This window comes from Muntiacus reevesi, chromosome 1 (genome assembly GCF_963930625.1).
Source record: "Muntiacus reevesi chromosome 1, mMunRee1.1, whole genome shotgun sequence".
Lineage (NCBI taxonomy): Eukaryota > Metazoa > Chordata > Mammalia > Artiodactyla > Cervidae > Muntiacus > Muntiacus reevesi.
In genome coordinates, this window is record NC_089249.1 from 11235282 (window position 1) to 11255096 (window position 19815).

The 19815-nt window shown below is 38.5% G+C and overlaps 1 protein-coding gene across 1 annotated transcript in view; it reads left to right on the top strand.

Annotated features, from left to right (window-relative positions):
* Positions 1–5713: 5713 nt before the first annotated feature.
* Positions 5714–19815, top strand: part of UTP20 (UTP20 small subunit processome component) — a 90209-nt gene continuing 76107 nt past the window's right edge. Inside the window, exons 1-12 of the mRNA XM_065937618.1 lie at positions 5714–5915; positions 6826–6906; positions 8622–8688; positions 8801–8933; positions 9643–9831; positions 10691–10772; positions 11396–11533; positions 11984–12139; positions 12805–12951; positions 13036–13170; positions 14341–14418; positions 16162–16340. Coding sequence (XP_065793690.1) covers positions 5871–5915; positions 6826–6906; positions 8622–8688; positions 8801–8933; positions 9643–9831; positions 10691–10772; positions 11396–11533; positions 11984–12139; positions 12805–12951; positions 13036–13170; positions 14341–14418; positions 16162–16340 — 1430 coding nt within the window. The 5' untranslated portion in view covers positions 5714–5870. The remainder of the gene's footprint in view (positions 5916–6825; positions 6907–8621; positions 8689–8800; positions 8934–9642; positions 9832–10690; positions 10773–11395; positions 11534–11983; positions 12140–12804; positions 12952–13035; positions 13171–14340; positions 14419–16161; positions 16341–19815) is intronic.

Here is a 19815-nt window from a genome sequence, read left to right on the forward strand (position 1 = left end):
TTGGAGGCTAATTACTTTACAATATTGTAGTGGGTTTTGCCATACATTGACATGAATCAGCCATGGATTTACATGTATTCCCCATCCCGATCCCCCCTCCCACCTCCCTCTCCATCCCATCCCTCTGGGTCTTCCCAGTGCACCAGGCCCGAGCACTTGTCTCATGCATCCAGCCTGGGCTGGTGATCTGTTTCACCCTTGATAATATATATGTTTCGATGCTGTTCTCTCGAAACATCCCACCCTCGCCTTCTCCCACAGAGTCTAACAGTCTGTTCTGTACATCTGTGTCTCTTTTTCTGTTTTGCATATAGGGTTATCGTTACCATCTTTCTAAATTCCATATATATGCATTAGTATACTGTATTGGTCTTTATCTTTCTGGCTTACGTCTCTCTGTATAATGGGCTCCAGTTTCATCCATCTCATTAGAACTGGTTCAAATGAATTCTTTTTAATGGCTGAGTAATATTCCATGGTGTATATGTACCACAGCTTCCTTATCCATTCGTCTGCTAGGATTCAATGAAATCCAGGCATCTAGGTTGCTTCCATGTCCTGGCTATTATAAACAGTGCCGTGATGAACACTGGAGTGCACGTGTCTCTTTCAGATCTGGTTTCCTCTGTGTGTATGCCCAGAAGTGGGATTGCTGTCTTTGACCCATTTTTAAACTCAGCTCTTTTTATTTCTGAATTTTAAGAGTTCTCTGCACATTTTGGATATACATCTTTTTATCAGATATATATTTTTAAAATATTTTTCCCAGTCTGTGACTTGCCCTTCCAAAGATGTATTTTTAAATGTATCTTTAAAGTATTCTATCACCCAGATCAAAGATCGGTACATAAGAAACTGAGAAGGGTCTCCTTCTCTACCTCCACCACTAAATTAATTGAAAACATACCATTGTACACATGTAAGAAGTTTAAGGAGAAACTCTAATAATTATTTGACTTAAATGGAACATTCAAAGCACATATGTGTACATTACTTCTTTCAGAGCAGCATTAATTTACAAAGTCACACAGCTGAGTGAATCTCCCAGGATTAGAAACCAGGTTTTATGACTCCTGGTCTGATAGTCTTTCCAGTCCATCACACTGACTCCTATTATCAAGATTTTGTCTTTTTTTTTTTTTTTTTTTGGCTCTGACTCACCATATAAACATTTGCGTTGAGAGGAAGGCTTAAGTTTCCAGTCTTATTTATCAACAACACAAAAAGTTTAAATCTGATGTGTTAAGTATCATTTTGGGCGAAAGTGACAGAACCCAATTAAAATTGACTTAAGCACACAAAGGGGGAATCTGTGAACCAGGGCAACTGAAAAGACCAAAAACTTGATAGAGGGATCTGTTGGCTCACATAAGTTCATCTCAATCTCCGTCCCCACCTCACCCCTTCTCCCTGTCTCTCTCTCCCTCATTTACTTTCAGCAGAGCTCATTCTCAGGCAGACTTCTCCATGAAGTCACACAACGGCCACCAACAGTTTAAGGCTACTATCATCTTGCAAAATCCAAGAAAAAGAAGCACCTCTTTCCCAACAGCACTAACAAAACTTCCAGATAGGGCCCTTGGCCCAGTTTAGGACACACACTCACCTCTGAAACAGTGAGTTGGTCAAAGAAATACTTCTTAGGACAGGCCCTCCTAGGTGTCTTATCTGAACTTCAAATAGTGAGAATGAGTGAAGAGTGAGTCCTGAAAAGAAAATCAGGATGCTGTTTCCAGAAGAAGAGAGAACAAACATTGTCATGAAATCTACAAACATCTACCACAACACCCATGCATTTATTTCTCTAAGTCTGTCCATCCTGGTTCACACCCTTAAGACATGGGGCAGCAGTGCTGTATTTAAAATAGAAAACACGAACCTACTGTATAGCACAGGGAACTCTGCTCAATACTATACAACAAGGTAAATGGCAAAAATTTGAAAAAGAATAGACATATGTATAGGTATAACTCTGCTGTATGGAAACTAACACATCATTGTTAATCAACTATATTCCAATATAAAGTAAAAAGTTTAAAAAAATGTGGGGCAGTAAAAAAAAAAACACAAAAAAAACACTGGAATTGGAAGACTCGAATTCAAATCCTTCCACTGCTTAGAAGTCCTCTGAGTTTCAGATCCCTTATATTTAAAGCGAGGATAATACAACCTAACCTGGTGATATAGATAGGAGAATAAAATAATGACAATAGCAAATACTTAATAGCAAATATCTCCTCCCCAGAGTTTCTCATTCGACACGTTTGGGGTAAAGCCTCAGAATTCACATGTCTAACAAGTTCCCATACAGTGCTGATGTTGCTGGTTGGGGACCACAATTTGATAACCAAAGTATTAGGTTACTGACTCTTCAGAACAACTGCGTGAGGGGCACTGGTAATACCCCTCACTTGTGGGTGAGTAAACTGAGGTTCACACAGGTGGGCAAACTCCTTGTGTTCTTGTAGTCCCTGGGCTTTAAATTAGAGGGCACCGAGGAAACGCAGGTTAAAGAGCAAAATTTCCAAGACTTCCCAACCAAGCTTATGAAGAATTGAAAGAATTATTGTCTAAGCGAACTGACTGGAAGGGATGGGGCAGGCAGAACCATTGTGGTAAAAGGAAACAGAGGACGGCATGGGGTATTGAAGACGTTGGCATAGAGGGCAATAGCTGGGGCCAGCAGATTCCAAAGTAAACAGTGGTGCTTTTCAGGGCTGCTTTGGATATTCTATAGAACCTAAGAAACAGCTTTGGGAGAAATATTAAAAATCCTGTGACACAAACCACGTCCAATGTAGGAAGTTACATTACTCTTGAGTTTGTCAGGGTTAAACAAAATGTTGTACGCTTTGTTAATTCAACAAACATTCATTCACCTCAAGTTCAGGGGAGGCACTGGTGATACAAGGTTGGAAAAGTCCATGGTTTCTGCCCTTAAGGAGCTCGTCAGGTTGCAAGTTAGCAGCCCATTCATCCATTCAGCAAACATTCATTCCATCCTCTGCGTCAATACAATTCCTTTTAAAAATGGTATCATTATTAATGTCACTTCTTTTTAATAGGTCAGGAAGTTGGGTCTCAGGTTAGGTAACTTGTGAAAGGTTGTGCAGTTATGGTACCTGGTACCTTTCATCCATTAGCTTCTTTACTCTGCACAACAACCCCTATGAAGTATGTATTTTTTGTTAGCTCCATTTTACATGGAAGGAATTGATGCTCAGAGAGGGTAACTTTCCCCCAAACCACACCTGGCATACATGGCAGAGCTAGGATTCAATGAAATCCAGGTAAACTGGTTCTAGCATCTACGCTCTTAACCACTACGGTGTATTAATAAACAGTTCAACCAGAGCTGCTCATATATAAGGATCATATAAGGAGTAATAACACAATATACAACTTGCAAGTGTCAGCTTTTTTATTTTCATGTTTCTCTCTACTCCTTATTGTCCCATTAACTTCATTACAAAAAATAAACAACCGAGAAGGAAAAGGACACAAATATCTGGGAATAATTTTAAAAACAGGTTGAGAACATTGCTTAGAGTATGGGCTTTTACCCTCAGATAACTGCAGACTTCTAACTCTTTGAAATCATCTATGCATTTTAGTGTGAATGAGCTTCTTAGCATTTTTCTGAAGAGAAAGTCTACAACTTTCTTAGACTTCCTTAAAGAATCTGTGATCCAACAAAGTAAACAACCACCTACAGAAAAAAAGTCAATTAGCCTACTAGAAGCCAGCCAAACACTGGGTGCTTCTATATTTTATTACTAAAAAGTAAAACTCAATAGCACAGGGAACTCTACTCAATACTCTGTAATTAACTATAGAGAGAAAGAATTTTAAAAAGAGTGAGTATATGTATAACTGATTCACTTTGTTACTCACCTGAAACTAATGCAATATTGTAAATCAACTATACTCCTATAAAAACTTTTTTAAAAAGCCTCATACATGCTATGGAGACATTAAAAAATATTTTTTACAACCCTGTGACAACATAGAAAAACATGGATGCTGTAACATCAACAATATAAAAGTACAATATCTTCACCATACATATTTCGCTCACTCCTTTCCTTCCTTCCCGCCACACTGGACAGTACTTCTCAAAGTTACCAGTGACCATAACCTTGTCAGACCCAGCAACTACTTCTCTCTCCTCGGTTTTCACTATAGTTGGTGACCAGCTCTGCTTCTAGGCCAGGACTAGTCTGTTTCTATGTCACTGACTCTCCTTCCTGTCACCCTTCTGGCTGCTGCTAAATGTTGGAGCATTCTATTGCTCAACTTGGGTTCTCTTCTCTTCTTCCTTCTCCTTTAATCATCTCTCTCCCTAAGTCATCTTATTCAGTTCCATGGCTTTAAATAACTTCACACTTTCAGCTAAGTGTATTTAAGTCACACCTCCAGCCCTGACCTCTACAATGAGCATTAGGCAGGAATATATTGTTTGTCTACTGAATATCTTATGCATTTTACGATGTAAAAAAATGCATAATACATTTACGATGTAAGCACCCCAGAATAAACATTCCCAAACAAAATTATTATTAATAGTAATATTATTCAGTTCAGCTCAGTCGCTCAGTTGTATCTGACTCTTTGCTACACCATGGACTGCAGCACCTCAGGCTTCCCTGTCCATCACCAACTCCCCTGTCCACTACCAATTCCCTGAGCTTGCTCAAAGGTATGTCCACCCAATAGGCGATGCCATCCAACCATCTCACCCTCTGCTGTCCCCTTCTCCTCCTGCCTTCAATCTTTCCCAGCATCAGGGTCTTTTCTGAGTCAGTTCTTCGCATCAGGTGGCCAGAGTATCTGAGCTTCAGCTCCAATGAATATTCAGGGTTGATTTCCTTTAGGATTGACTGTATTCAGCTCCTTGCAATCCAAGGGACTCTCAAGAGTCTTCTCCAATACCACAGTTCAAATAGAACAGAGCACGGGCCATAACAGCCTCTCCAGAAATATTGAATGAAGTGAAAAAACATCTCTCTCTCTCACACACACACACACCCCTGTTTAACAACAGGACATAAAACTGGTAGGAAAATAACAAAAAGCTAATTGGTTGTGAATGAAACCATGAGTTACTGTGCGATGTGTGCGTGCTATGTCGCTTCAGTTTTGTCCAACTCTTCGCGACCCTACAGACTAGTAGCCCTCAAGGCTTCTCTGTCCATGGCATTCTTCAGGCGAGAATACTGGAGTAGGTTGCCATGCCCTTCTCCAGGCGAACTTCTCAACACAGGGATTGAACACGCGTCTCTTACATCTCATGCGTTGGCAGGAGGGTTAAGAATATCAGACTTTGAAGCTGAGTGACCTCTGTCAGACTGCCACTTACCGGCTGCTCGTTCTTGCTTTCTTCGTAGGCCAAAGAGACTTAAAAATATGTACCTCATTTCGAATCATGTAACGTTCACAATGCGTTTTACTGTGAAACCATGAAGGTAAAGAACTTTGCTTGGTGTAGGGAACATAGTGAGGGTTAGTGATGGTCAGCTGTTAATGACGACGGGCGTGTTTTCTTTTATAATAAAAATGCACATTTTTCCTATAAACCTTCGCTCAAGGCAGCTGATAAACTCCCACACCCACCTGTTCATTCACACACTCCGCCGTTCCCAGAAGGCTCTGGGGACTGGCGCGCCTGCTCCGTCCGCTACTTCCGTTCACGTGATCCGCGCAGGCTCCTCCCCGTTTCCGACATGGCGGCTCCCACGGACTCAAGCCGCACGTGAGATAGTCTAAGTACGTGGGAGTGCAAGTGTGTGAACCAGTTTTCCTTCTCTACAGCCGGTAGCATCCCTTCGACCCTTCCCGAGATCCTCGCGGGCCGCTGCCCCTCTGCAGCCATGAAGCCAAAGCCGGTTTCCCACAAGACCGAGAACACGTACCGGGTGAGCGAGGGAACTTGCCGGTGGGCCTGATTCTGAGCGGGACTCTAGGAGTACCGTGCTCCGGACCGAGCGGGAGTCTCTTGTTCGGAGGCTCTGGCAAACGAGCCTTCCTCTCTCCTGGGGTAGTAAATAATGGGATGGGGAAGGAAGCCCGAACTCCAAATTTCCGCTGTGGTTTGTGGGGTCTGGCCTGCTTGAGAGGTCCCTTCAGACCAGAATTAAATTCAGTATCACAGACTAACCGGTTAGGAATATTTTTTTGCTCTTTTATCCTTGAAGACCGAATTGGGGAGGCGGGTCGGTGGAGGAGGTAAGTGATTTACAGTTTCTGGTTGATACACCACTTTCTGTTTGTTTCTTGAGGGTTTCTTTGTTACTCCACAAGCCATAGGTCTGTGTATATTTAAAAATAGAGTTGGTGAAACGACTTCGCCAGATTCTCTATTTGCAGCAGGATATGAATGAAACCTAGCAGTAGATCTAGCGAGGCCACATTGCTATCTTTTAACAGTCTATGCTATCTTTTAACAGTCTAGTATGGGAATTTGATTTTAAACATTTTGCAAATACACTCATGAAAATATTTCATTTTCTTCCTATAGTAGTGCAGTACATTTGTTTAACGCTCGTTCTGTTTGTTTAAAGTTGTCTTTCGTGATTCATCAGTGATGTCTACTTCTAGTTGTAAAACTCAGTTATACATTTGATGATTGATTGAAAATACAAGTCTGAAATTGAAAGTGAAGCATATCATCATTTCTAATGATAGAACATGAGGCGGTGTATGGAAGCTTTAAACTTTATACTTTCACAAGGAAATTGTCAACATATGATTATATACCACTGAAACATATTCAAGATGTGAAACACATAAAATGATAATTATTTTAAATATACTCCTCCCCTTCAGTTTCTTACATTTGCTGAGCGACTGGGGAATGTGAATATCGACATTATTCACCGGATTGATAGAACTGCAAGCTATGATGAGGTAAGAGAATGTTAAATTAGCTGATCTTCAAGTACTCATAGTTGATTTCTCAGTCTGAGATGTGAATTATTTCTTAAGCAATTCTTTTATGAACATGAAATGATTAGACTTGTGCTGTCTCAAACAGTAGCCACACTTGACAGATTAGATAGAATTAAATAAAAAATTCTAGTGCTCAGTAGCTGTATGTGGCTAGTTGATACCGTGTTGACCAAATGCAGATATGGAACATTTTCCATCATTGCAAAAGTTCTATTGAATGGTATTAGAAAATTGACTGGATTCTCAGGTGACCTCTGACTCCACTCTCTCCCTTCCCTTGTGCATTCTGAGCCCTAGTGCAGATCTGTATTCTTGAAACCACAGTTTTAAAGAGATTTTGAGCAAGTTACTTTACTGGGGCTTAGTTTCCTCTTTTATTTAAAAAAGGGGGGAGGGGCTTGACCATATAACTTTTTTCCATTTCTGATCATGCTGTAATTCAGCCATAACTCTATTCAAAAATCACTGCATCATTTTTCTGCCAACATTTTTATAACATGCCATCAACTTGATTCAACCTCAGTTTTTACAGTTTTTCACTTGACTCTAGTCAGGCTCTGCTCACTGTCACTTTGAATGCCTTGTCTTTAATATGTGAATTCAGTGTTATCAATATATGAATTCAGCTAAGTGATGTTATCTAGGTAGGCACATAATGCTTTGGGAGCTCACAGTGAAGGGAGCCTAACCAAGATTGTTTGGGGGTGAAAAGTGAGGTGTCAAAAAAGGTTAAATAGACAAGGTGTTCGGTGAATTGAGTCTTGTTTCTACAGATTTTAGCATGGCAAAGAAAGCAAGAAAGGCTGATTCAGGCTGAGAAAGAAACCTTTATAAAGGAATAGAGGCTAAAGAGAGCATGTCACATTCAAGAACCTGCAAAGCATTTTGGTGTGCTCATAATTGGATGTGGGATGTTTGTGTTGATGGTAACTGTGAAAGGGTCAAAGAGGTAGCTGGTGAAAGATAATGCTGAAGAGATATTCAAGGACCATGACAGACTTCATATCCAGCTAAGTTTGAATTTATTCTGAAGCTATGAGAAATCACTCTAGGATTATAAGGCACGGGAGTGTGTGACATGATCCAAATGTAAGTTTTAGATCTCTTTGGCTTTAATGTGGAGGAAAGAGCATGGCTGGAGTTAGGGCAACCATTTTTGAGGATTCGATAGTCATTGAAGAAAGAACTTTAGTTTCATAGAAATATGTGCAAACACTTAAAGAGGTTTTTTTTTTTTTTTCTCTCTTAAGAAAAATTGGTTCCTACCATATTCCTCACTATAAAACCTGCTTTTCTCACTTTGAAAGAATACTGTCAACATCCTTCTAATTCAGTAATAGATATAATTTTTTGATAGACACGTTATATCTTATTATGTATAGACCGTGAGGTATATGCCAACCATTTTCCTATTGTTGGATATTTAGACTTTTTTATATTCCCCCCTACAATAAAGCTGAATGAACATCTTTATACTTATATATTCACAAATTTTATGAGAAAATCTCCAAAAATGGAATCGCTGGGTCAAAGGACATACCTGTTTTTAATTTTCTAAGAGGAATTTTTCAACTGTTGTCTATCATCATTGTCTTAAAATATATCTTTGTTCTTATTTACCTTGATTATAGTTTTTCTTTGAGTTGTCTGATGGACTGCTTTAATCTTGGCAGGAAGTTGAAACCTACTTTTTTGAGGGTCTGCTGAAGTGGAGAGAATTGAACCTGACGGAACACTTTGGTATTTTCTGTTTTGTTTCTATTTTATTCATCTGTCATTTGCACTGAAAATGGTCAAAACAGCTAAAGAGTGGTGTGATGGAAAAGTAGAACTTTTTTTTTTCTTCACCCAGGGAAATTTTACAAAGAAGTTATTGACAAATGCCAGTCATTCAATCAGCTGGTGTATCATCAAAACGAGATAGTTCAGAGTTTGAAGACTCACCTGCAAATCAAGAACAGTTACGCCTATCAACCCCTTTTGGAGTAAGTATACTATAGGCACCTCATGCGAAGAGTTGACTCGTTGGAAAAGACCCTGATGCTGGGAGGGGTTGGGGGCAGGAAGAGAAGGGGAAAACAGAGGATGAGATGGCTGGATGGCATCACTGACTCAATGGACATGAGTTTGGGTAAACTCCAAGAGTTGGTGATGGACAGGGAGGCCTGGCGTGCTGCGATTCATGGGGTCACAGAGAGTCAGACATGACCGAGTGACTGAACTGAACTGAACTGAACTGAGCATGTTGACAGAAAGGTGACAACATTTATCTGAATTTTAAGAAAGATTGCTTTATAGCTGTATGTGCTTTAGATCTGGTGTTTGTAATGTAGAAGCAAGAATTTACTTTTTTTGTTGTTGTTAGATTAAAATATTAGTACATTACTGTAAAGCAGAATCTTAGGGATACATACTCTTTTGTTTTCTCTGCTTTTATAAGAACCTGATTTTTGACAGTCTTGGAATGATTGACCATAACTTGTAATAGAATGTATTTTCTTGCTCTAGCCTGATTTCTTTGCTCAACTCTTAAAACATGAAAAATTTTATACTTCTCTTGAGACTTGGTTTAGAAGGTTCAGTTAATCATTTCATCATAGGCAATTGGTTATCATTTGTGAACTAGATTTGTAGTGTTCAGTTTTTGATCTTTATGTCTCAGAATCAGTTACCTCCTTTATTTTTTTCATCCAGTTTGGTTGTACAGTTGGCCCGAGATCTGCAGACAGACTTCTATCCCCATTTTCAGGATTTTTTTCTGACCATCACCTCAATCCTAGAGACTCAGGACACGGAGTTGTTAGAATGGGCTTTCACCTCTCTGTCATATCTGTACAAGTATCTTTGGAGACTGATGGTGAAGGATATGTCCAATATATACAGGTAACCCTTTTCTCTCATTCAGGCTTTTCTTTCTGTCCTCTTCTTTTTTTTTCTTTAAAATTTTATTTTGTATATAATTCAGTGCTGTTTAGTAAATTTATAAAGTTATGCAACGATCACCACAATCCAGTTTAAGAACGTTTCCATCATCCTGAGAAGATTTCCCATGCCCTTCTGCAGTCATTCCTGCTTCCCATCTGTATCAGCTTTGAGAACAAGAGCAACATGCACTTGTCGAACACAAGATTTCCTCTGTGGAAACAACTGTGTGCTCGAAGCCCCTCGGAAGAGTGAGCCTCTTCTACAATGATAGTTTTTAGCGTTTCAGTTGTGTTAAGGTTTTATCTTTTGGTCAAGGGAAGTTTTTATTTTTGTGGTTTTTGGCTACACTGGGTCTTTGTTACTGCACACAGACTTTCTCCGGTTGTGGCAAACGGGCAATACCCCCGAGTTGCAGTGTGCGGGCTGCTTTTGTGGACACGGGCTCTACATGCATGGGCTTCAGTAGTTGCGGCACAGGGGCTAAGTTGCTCTGTAGCATGTGGAATCTTCCCAGATTAGGAGTCGAACGCATGTCCCCTGCTTTGGCAGGCAGATTCTTTATCCGCTACACCACCAGGGACGTCCAGGCAGTTTTTATTGGTACTGACAACAACCAACCCTAGAACTTCTAATGTCTGTTACCTTCAGTCTTCCATTTGACATGTGGGTGTCATGGTAATTGAATGAGATTTTAAACTACTTATTTTATTATATCTTCCTTGCGTTCCTTGCATAGTGTTGAGAACATAATTGACATGTACGATTAATATATCTTTATTAAAATGATTAATTAAATTTCTTATTTTCTCCTTTATAGCATGTATAGTACACTTCTGGCTCATAAAAAGCTACATATAAGAAATTTTGCTGCTGAAAGCTTTACTTTTTTGATGAGAAAGGTTAGTTTGATAATTATATGTTTATTGCTCATTAATCCTCAAGAATCTGATGAACAGAAGGCAATATCTTTTATAATATGTTTATTATGGACTGACATATATATGTAAAAATGGAAACATATTACTGTTTTGAGGTTATCCAATCATAACGTTGCTTTTGCTTCCTAATATGAAATAATCTGGTTGTTTCTTTTATTGTTATTTGGTGTATACACATTCTCTAATTCATGTCAGTCTAGACATGAACTGAGATTAACAGGGATTTTTATAATAGTTTCCTGTAAGCAATTGTATAGGGTCATTTGTTTTTGTTTTTATGAGAGTTTTTATGATAAAATTATCGCTATTACATGTCTCTCACACTCATAAAAGGTAGAGTGCTGCCTTGTACAGTGCTCCTCGGTACACACCTTCATACACCAGTGAGCTCATCACTCTTGTGTGACGTCACAGGTGTTGCTGTGCTCCTGCAGTGGTTTGGAAATGTTGCCAGTGTCTCTGCTTTTCAGAACTTTTGTCCTTATTACTTTTAAATAGAAATCTGCAGAATAGCAAATAATAATTCTTCTCTTGGATATATGTATGTTGTAAATGCAGTTTTCCATTTGCATTTTGTGTTTCAGGTTTCTGATAAAAATGCACTTTTCAATTTAATGTTTCTTGATCTTGATGAACATCCAGAAAAGGTAGAAGGCGTTGGACAGTTGCTGTTTGAAATGTGCAAAGGAGTTAGAAATATGTTTCACTCTTGTACAGAGAAGGTAAATAAGCTAGAGGAGTTCCTTGAGTCTTTGTGGAAAGGATTAAAAAGGAAATGGATGATATATACACAGGTGATTCAGAGAGAGGATTACGTAGAATAAATAGAAAACATTTGGGGAGAATTAGGGCTTTAAAAGCAGTCTTTACCTAATATAGGCCCTGGTTTATTAGGTATTTCTCATGTAAAAAATCACTGCTCTCTTTTTCATCCTGCATGCTGGAAAGTAACGTAAATTGATCAGTGAGTGAAGGTGATGGGGGGTGGGCAGTTGTATGATAAAATTCCTAATCCTAGTTTTGAAATTCTTTTGGGACACATAGTTAACCACCCAAACTGTCATATCCTTGATTATCCTGATAGAGTAGAGAATATTCAAGAGGTGAAATAACAGTGTAACACTTGAGACTAAGAGTGTACATATTCATTTTCATGACTCGAATTTCCACAGGCAATAAAGCTAATTTTGCAAAAGCTTGGACCAGTTACAGAAACAGAAGCTCAACTTCCGTGGATTTTAGTTGGAGAAACACTGAAAAACATGGTCAAATCCACTGCACTCTATATCTACAAAGAACATTTTGGAATATTCTTTGAATGTTTGCAGGTGAGTTCTGGTTTTTAAGTATTTGTGTGTAACTAGGAGTCCAAGAGTTGATTGCTGTTGTTCTTAGCTTAGCGGATTGCTGCTGGAGGTTATATTTTATAATTGTTATCATAATTTTACACACTTAACTAGGATTTTCGTTCCCTCTATCCCCTGTGCTAATATTTTTACTGGCTTTCAGTATCTTGAGATGCATGCAGTAGAACATAGTGGTTAAGAGCACAGGTTTTGGAGCTATACAGATGGCCTCTTTGCAAACTGGCTTTGTCACTGCTTCTTTGACTTGGGAAGGTTATTTAAGTGTCTAGTCCTCAGTCTTTTCATCTGGTAAATAAGAGTAATAGTATTCTCTACCTGTGAGGATGGTGAGGAAATACTTGTTAAGAACTTGGAACCATGCACTCAGAAATGTTCGTGGTTATGTCTATGGCCAGACCACCCTGAACTCACCCAATCTCATCTGATCTCAAAAGCTAAGCAGGGCCAGCCCTGGTTAGTACTTGGATGGGAGTAACATTCATGGTTATCATTAGTGATTCCCAGTAAAGGTGTCTTTTTCTTTAATAGCAAAAGAACGTGAAAATTTAAGTGGCTTCACATAATATTTTCATTATTAACAGATGAGTTTGATAGTTGATAGTTTTTCTGTCTTAAATTCTTTGCAGGAATCACTCCTGGATCTACATACAAAAGTAACCAAAACTAACTGTGGTGAAAGTTCTGAACAGGTTAAAAGGTTATTAGAAACATACCTGGTACTTGTAAAACATGGAAATGGATCAAAGATAACCAAACCTGTTGATGTGTGTAAAGTAAGTTCCCAACTTAATTTGCTTAAAGCATGTTTGTTAGAAGCTGATTGCTAAGTGTGCATCGTTTTCCCTTTTGTTTTACAGGTCTTGTCTCAAACATTACAAATAGCCCATCTCTCTACATCTTGCCGGGAGACACTCTTGGGTGTAGTTTCTGCTTTGATCCTAGGCGAAAATGTTTCCTTGCCAGAGACCCTCATCAGAGAAACCATAGAAAAAGTAATTTACTTCAGCAAATATTAATCAAATAGTTAATATTATGTTTAGCATTGAGTAAGCCTTCAGCGTAAGTAAGCCTGGCAAAGGCTCTGCCTTCTTGGAATTTATAATCTTGTTAAGGAGATGTGAATCACATGCTGTATTGGAAATAAAACAAACATGATAAAAGCTAAATCTGCTCAGCAAATATTCACCGAACAAATATTTACTTAACCAGGTGCAGGCTATGGACGAGATATGGTAGGATGGACACTTTTTTTTTTTACCTGTGATTTTTTTATTGTTAGGGAGGTGAGGTCCTGGTAGTATATAGTTAAAATCTGTTGAATCAGTCTATCAACATTTGTGTCACCTTGAAACATAAAGGTTAATTCTGTCTGGGATTGTGGAACAGTAAACGCTTTTCAAAGGACTTATATTTTGGATAGTCCTTAAAGGTTAAATATCAGTCTGCCAGTCAGAGAAAGGATTAAAAACTCTAGGAGAGAGAAGAACAAAGATGTGTTCAAAAATCTATGCCATGTGGGCTCACGGGCACAGGAAGTGTGATGCCTATCAGCAAGGCTCTGCTTGGCTTTGAAAAGTTAGGTTGGATTTTTTTCTTCTACAAGTAGTGGAGGGTCCTGGAAAAATGTTAAACAGCGAAATAATTGAATGAGATTGGCATTTTAGTGAGTTAAGCAGATGAATTGGAGGGAGGTGTGACTGAAAGTAAAAATCAGTTCGGTTCTTCGTAGAGCAGCAGTGTAAAGTTACAAGGAAGGTGTAAAGTGTTGCTCGCCCTTTGATGTTTCTGTATAGCTGGGAAAGAATGAGCAGGTCTTAGGCAGAGCCCCTGTGTAGATCATTGGAAGAACAGTGCCCTTCGAATCTGTAAGTCCCTGTGGAGAAGGCCGAGCACTTAGAGCACTGGTGGGAATGTGCCGGCCATTCCTCTACTTGAGTAGTTTCTCTCCTGTGGAGGAGGGCCCAGTGCCTGGGCTCAGACCTGGCATGCAGTGGCAGATTCAGCAAGCCAGTTCTTTCTGCTCCCATGACTACCTTAACTTGTACTGAGCATCCCAGTACTTCCTACTTGCAAGCTAGAGGACCTTGAAGATTTGGGATGTTTCTATTTTCAGGAATGGGAGAGTACTCTCTTTGTACTTATATTAGTATTCTTTGCCACAGATTTTTGAAAGCAACTTTGAAAGACGCTTAATTTTGGATTTTTCAGAAGTCATGTTTGCTATGAAGCAGTTTGAGCAGGTGAGTGAGATTATTAAGTCTTGGATTTGACTCTGTCATGATGAAATGATCAGTTTTAAAAATCCTGTGATTTTTGTTTTTTTTGAAAGGAACAGAAAAAGATTTGATGTAAATTTTTTTTTTAAGCAATTATGTTCCAGTTCTAGGTCACATGTGAAACTTTATTCCACATGCTAAGCATTTTAAATTATAATAGGTAACCAATTTGGTTTTAATAATCATTTAGGAAGTTATAGCCTGTAGTGGTGGCCCAGAAGGTAAAGAACTCTGCCTGCAGTGTGGAATGCCTGTGTTCAGTCCCTGGGTTGGGAAGATCCCCTGGAGAAGGGAATGGCTACCCACTCCAGTAACCTGGAGAATCCCATGGACAGAAGAGCCTGGCAGGCTATAGTCCATGGGGTTGCAAAGAGTTGGACATAACTGAGCGACAAACACTTTCACACTTTTCACTTAGGAAGTTACAAAACCATGTGTCCTCAAATCCTGGGTTTATCTTTTCCCCTCACCCGCATCAAACATTTGCCACTCCTTAAAACTGGTGATCCTACTGTGTACTTCATAGAAATCTATCTCTGTATCTGTTCTCTCATTTTCCCCTTTAGTCTTTAATAATATATACTTTTGCTTGTCTCAAAAAAAAAAAAAACCCACTTCTTTAGACATGTCCTAGCGCTCTCCTTTCCTGCCCAGTGAGGACCCTTTATATCTCTGATTTTCTTGGCAGCTGCATCTTTTCCTTCTCCTCCGTTCCTTTTGGTCTTTTTCTTTAAATAACTTATTTTTATCAGAGTATCCTATGCATGTAGTTTGAAAGGTCACACAGGGCTAAAAAACAATTGCTGATTCCCACCCCCATCTTCCTCACCAGGAACAAGCACACCTAATGATTTTTTTTTAAGCTATTTTTTTTTCTAGTATTTACTTTATATTTTTAAGTCATCTGAATATACTGCTTTTTCTTGATACATTAATTTTAGTCCTCATCTGTAGGCTTCCTCCTGGGTAGGTGGATTCTAGTTCTTTTATACTACTTTTCTCAATAGAGAGTTGACATCACAAAGTTTCGTTGAGGTCATTTTCAGTACTCCTTGTAAGCAAGGAGTATTTTATATTTACATTTCCTTTTTTGTGTACCCTTTCTTTTTTCCAATTGCGTCATTCTTTAAAAACTGGAAATTGCTTTTTAAAAATTGTTTGTCATCGAGCCTTCCACCAGCCTCTTAGGATGCCTTTCACACAGCAAACTAGCAGATCATTTAACAGATTTTTTCTCTTCTGGAGACAGTCTTCCCGGAGCCATTTAACTCTGAACGGGTTGCTTTCTCTGCCCACTGCACAGATGCCGTGCTGGGACTTGCCTGTTTACGGGGTCCCGTGTCTTTCTCTTACTATATAGCTTGCTTTCTTACATTGTAGTTTACTTTCTTATTTTGGTGAAACACATCTTCCAGAGGCTCCTGAGAAAAGGTGAACGGTGGTAAAGTTCTAGCTTTAGTCCATCTTTAGTCTTGTCTCCTCACTCTACGCCACCAGTTCCCCAGGCACAGCGTTTCAGATTCTTTCATTCTTCCAGTTTCTCAGGCCTTGCTCGATTGTCTTCTTGCCTCCTTTGCTCCTGTGGAGAGGTCTGGTGTCTTTGTTTATGATCTCTTTTTCTTTATGGGAGTGTTAGAATATTCTCTTCGTTAGGTGTTCTGAAATTTACATCTGTTAATAAGTGTGATTTTTCTTTTTTCTTTTTAGCTTTTCCTACCCAGCTTTCTCTTGTATATTGAGAATTGCTTCCTGACGAATGATGCTGCAGTCAGAGATGAAGCTCTGGCTATTTTGGCCAAGCTCATTCTTAACAAAGCAGCACCTCCCACCGCTGGCTCCATGGCGATTGAGAAGTACCCTCTGCTTTTCTCCCAGCACACGGTGGGGTAAGTTCTAAAGTCCTAATTTCCTATACTCTTGGTAGGGTTACCCATTTTAAAATAATGCATTCAGAATATTGTAAAAACTGAAGATCTACATGTATTAACTGAAAATGTCTGATATATTGTTACATGAAAAAAATTAGTTGTGGGAGAGTATGTGTATTACCATCACATTTTGCAAAGTTAGAATCGAAAGTATATATTAGCATAGGAACATATGTGGAGTGGTACAAAAACAGGTTAAATTGTTAACTTCAGTAAGGTGCTAAGTGGAAGAAAGAAGTCACTATTTTCTTAGCCTTTTATTTTAAAACGATTGTATATTTACGTGTGGTTATAATAAACAGGACAGAGAGGTTCCATATACCTTTCCTGTACTTCCCCCCCAGCGGCAACATTTTACATAAACTTATTGCTGTATCACAACCAGAAAATTGACATCAGTACAATCCACCAACCTTATTCAGGTTTACCAGTTTTACGTCACTCATCTCTGTGTGTAAATGTGTATGGATATATAGTTCTGTGCAGTTTTATCTCATGTCTATTCACAACCAGTACCAGAGTCAAGATACAGAGCTGTTCCATCACTGCAAGGATCTCTGGTGCTACTTTCAGTAGCTACAGTTACCCTGCGGCTCTGCGTTCCAACCCTAACTCTTGGCAACTACTAATCTTACACTCTGTTTTTACACTTTTGTCATTTCAAGAATAATATATACATGAATTATACTGTACAACGTTGGAGATGGACTTTTCCACACAACATAATTCCCTTGAGACCCATCTAAGTTGTATGCATCAGTAACCCGTTCTTTTTTATGTTGAACATGTTTCTGTGTGTTGTTCCTGAGTAGTATTCCAAGGTAATGGATGAAGCAATCTGTTTAGTCATTCACTTGTTGAAGATATTTATGCCATTCCTAGTTTTTGGCTATTATGAATAATGCTGTTATTAACATTCACGTACATAGCTTTCCATTTCTCTGAGATAAATGCCTAAAAGCAGACTTGTTGGATTATATGATAAGGGCATGTTCACGTTGATAAGCTGTCAAATAGTTTTGCAGAGTGGTAGTGCCGTTTTACATTCCCACCAGCAGTATAGGTGATCCCGTTTCTCTGCATCCTCAGATTTGATATAATATCAGCATTTGATATTGTCACTGATTTTTTGGTTTTGCCAGTCCAATAGGATGTAGTGATATCTCATGGTGGTTTTAATTTGCGTTTCCCTACAGTCTAGGATGTTGATAAGCTTATTTGCCATCTGCATATCATCTTTAATGAAATATATGTTCATTTCCTTGATCCATTTTCTAACTTGATTGTGATTGTTTCTTTATTGTTGAGTTTCAAGAATGCTTTATATATTCTGATATAAATCCTTTCACCTGCTCTGCAAGTATTTTCTCCCAACCTGTAGCTTATCTTCCTTCACTTAACAAGATTTTTCACAGATCAGAAGTTTTAAATTTTGACGAGGCCCTTTTTTTTTTTTTTGGATAATGCTTTTGATGTTGAGTCTAAGAACTTTTTTCCTAGCTGTAGTTCTCAAGTATTTCCTCCTATTTTTCTTAAAGTCTTTTTATGTTTTACATATAAGTCCATGATCCATTTTGACTTAATTTTTAGATAAGGTGTGAACTTTAGATCAAGTTTCCTTTTTTGCGTCTAAATGTCCACTGCTTTGGCAAGATTTGTTGAAAAGGCTATTCTTTCACATTGAACTGCTTTTGAGTCTGTGTCAAAAATCAGCTGGACATTAATGTGTGGAACTTTCTGGCTGTCTCTTCTGTTCCATTGACCTATGTGTCTCTTCTCCTCTGATGCCACACTGTCTTATTACTACAATAAAATGAATCAGGAAATCTTAAATCCTTCCGCTGTGTTCTTCGTTTTCAAAATTGCTTCATCTATTCCTGGTCCTTTCTTCTTCTGTATAAATTTTAGAAGAAACTTGTCTATGTCTACAAAAATATCCTTGCTGGGATTTTGTTTTGAATTATATTAAATCTAAAGGTCAGTTTGGGGAGATTTGATGACCCTCAAGATACACAAAACCGTTACCTTTATGTCAGAAGGATGGTAAGAGGAAGAAAGAAGTGATTATTAGCTTTTAGATTTACACTTTTGCATTGTTTGAATTGTTGAAAGGGCTGTGGATTACTTTCTCAGTTTTGTTAAAAATGATACATACTCTTTGGAAGTTAAATCAAAGTTTATGTGGTTATTTGAAAGAATTCTGCTTATTATTTTTTCAAGTAGAAATTGTCATTCCTAATAAATGGAAGCATATTAACTTAAAGCAAGTGCCACAGGTTCGGTGTTTTCTTTCTGTAAGAAAACTTCCATCACTAAGAAAATTTCTGTCACCCGGTAGAATAACTTGTCTTTGTCTGAATATTCCTGGTCACACTTTATCCACAAATTTATAGTGGAAATTAAAGAAGATAATAGATGTGAAAAGAGTCATCAGAAGATAAATGTATTCTGTCATTTGACAGCTACTTATCATATCAGGTACTGTTCTAGGCACTGGCGTGTAATAATGAAAAAGGGCTTCTCTGGAGGAGATGACACTCTCAGTGGGGGAAGCTCGTGAGGCAGTAAATAAACAGGATAATTTTAGATAGTGATAAGAGAAAAATAAAACAGGGTGTTGCAAGAGAGTAGATAGAGAACAGCACTAGTCCTGTCTGGAGGGGGACCTTTGGTCTGATTGTAATGGTAGAAGGATCCAACCTGGCAGAGAAAGGCTGGGTGAAAGGTTTTCCAGACAGAGAGGAGAGTTCCTGCAGAGACTGTAGGATGGGAATAAGCCTGTATGTTTGAGGAACTAAAGGCAAGCCCGTGCAGATAAAGAGCATCGAGAAGGGAAGAGAATGGAATTAGAGGCAGTGAGAGAAGGAGACAAGGGTCAGATCACCCAGGGCCGCACAGGGTGAGGTGAGAATTGCGGGTTTTATTGGAGGAGCTCATTGGCACGTGTGATAAAGCAGGGGGATGACATAGCAACTAATGGCTTACCTTTATGAAGCATCTCATTCTTTTTTTATTTGTAAGATTTTGTGCAGATTATTGAGTCGTGGTTAGTACTAGAAAGACTGTGTAAACAAGTTCTAAAACAACTTTTAGAAATTACCAATAAAATTAACTTGATTTTTATCTATTGTAGTTTCTAAGCATTCAGTATCCTGATAAGTATGAAACAAAACAGAATGCAACTTTTTCATTAACTTTAATGATAAAAAGGTATAGGAATAAAAACCTGATATTCTACTTCAGTTTCATAACAAGTTTACCAGACTGGTCATGGAAGGATAAATTATAATAGCAGATCATTTTATTTATTGTTTCTTTGACTTTTCTTTCTGTTAGATTCTGAATTTGAAATAAGACTGAGGTAGAGTTCATTGGTAAACAAGAATACTGCCAAAGTAACAGGTACCTAAAACTGAGTGTCAAGTCAGAAAAT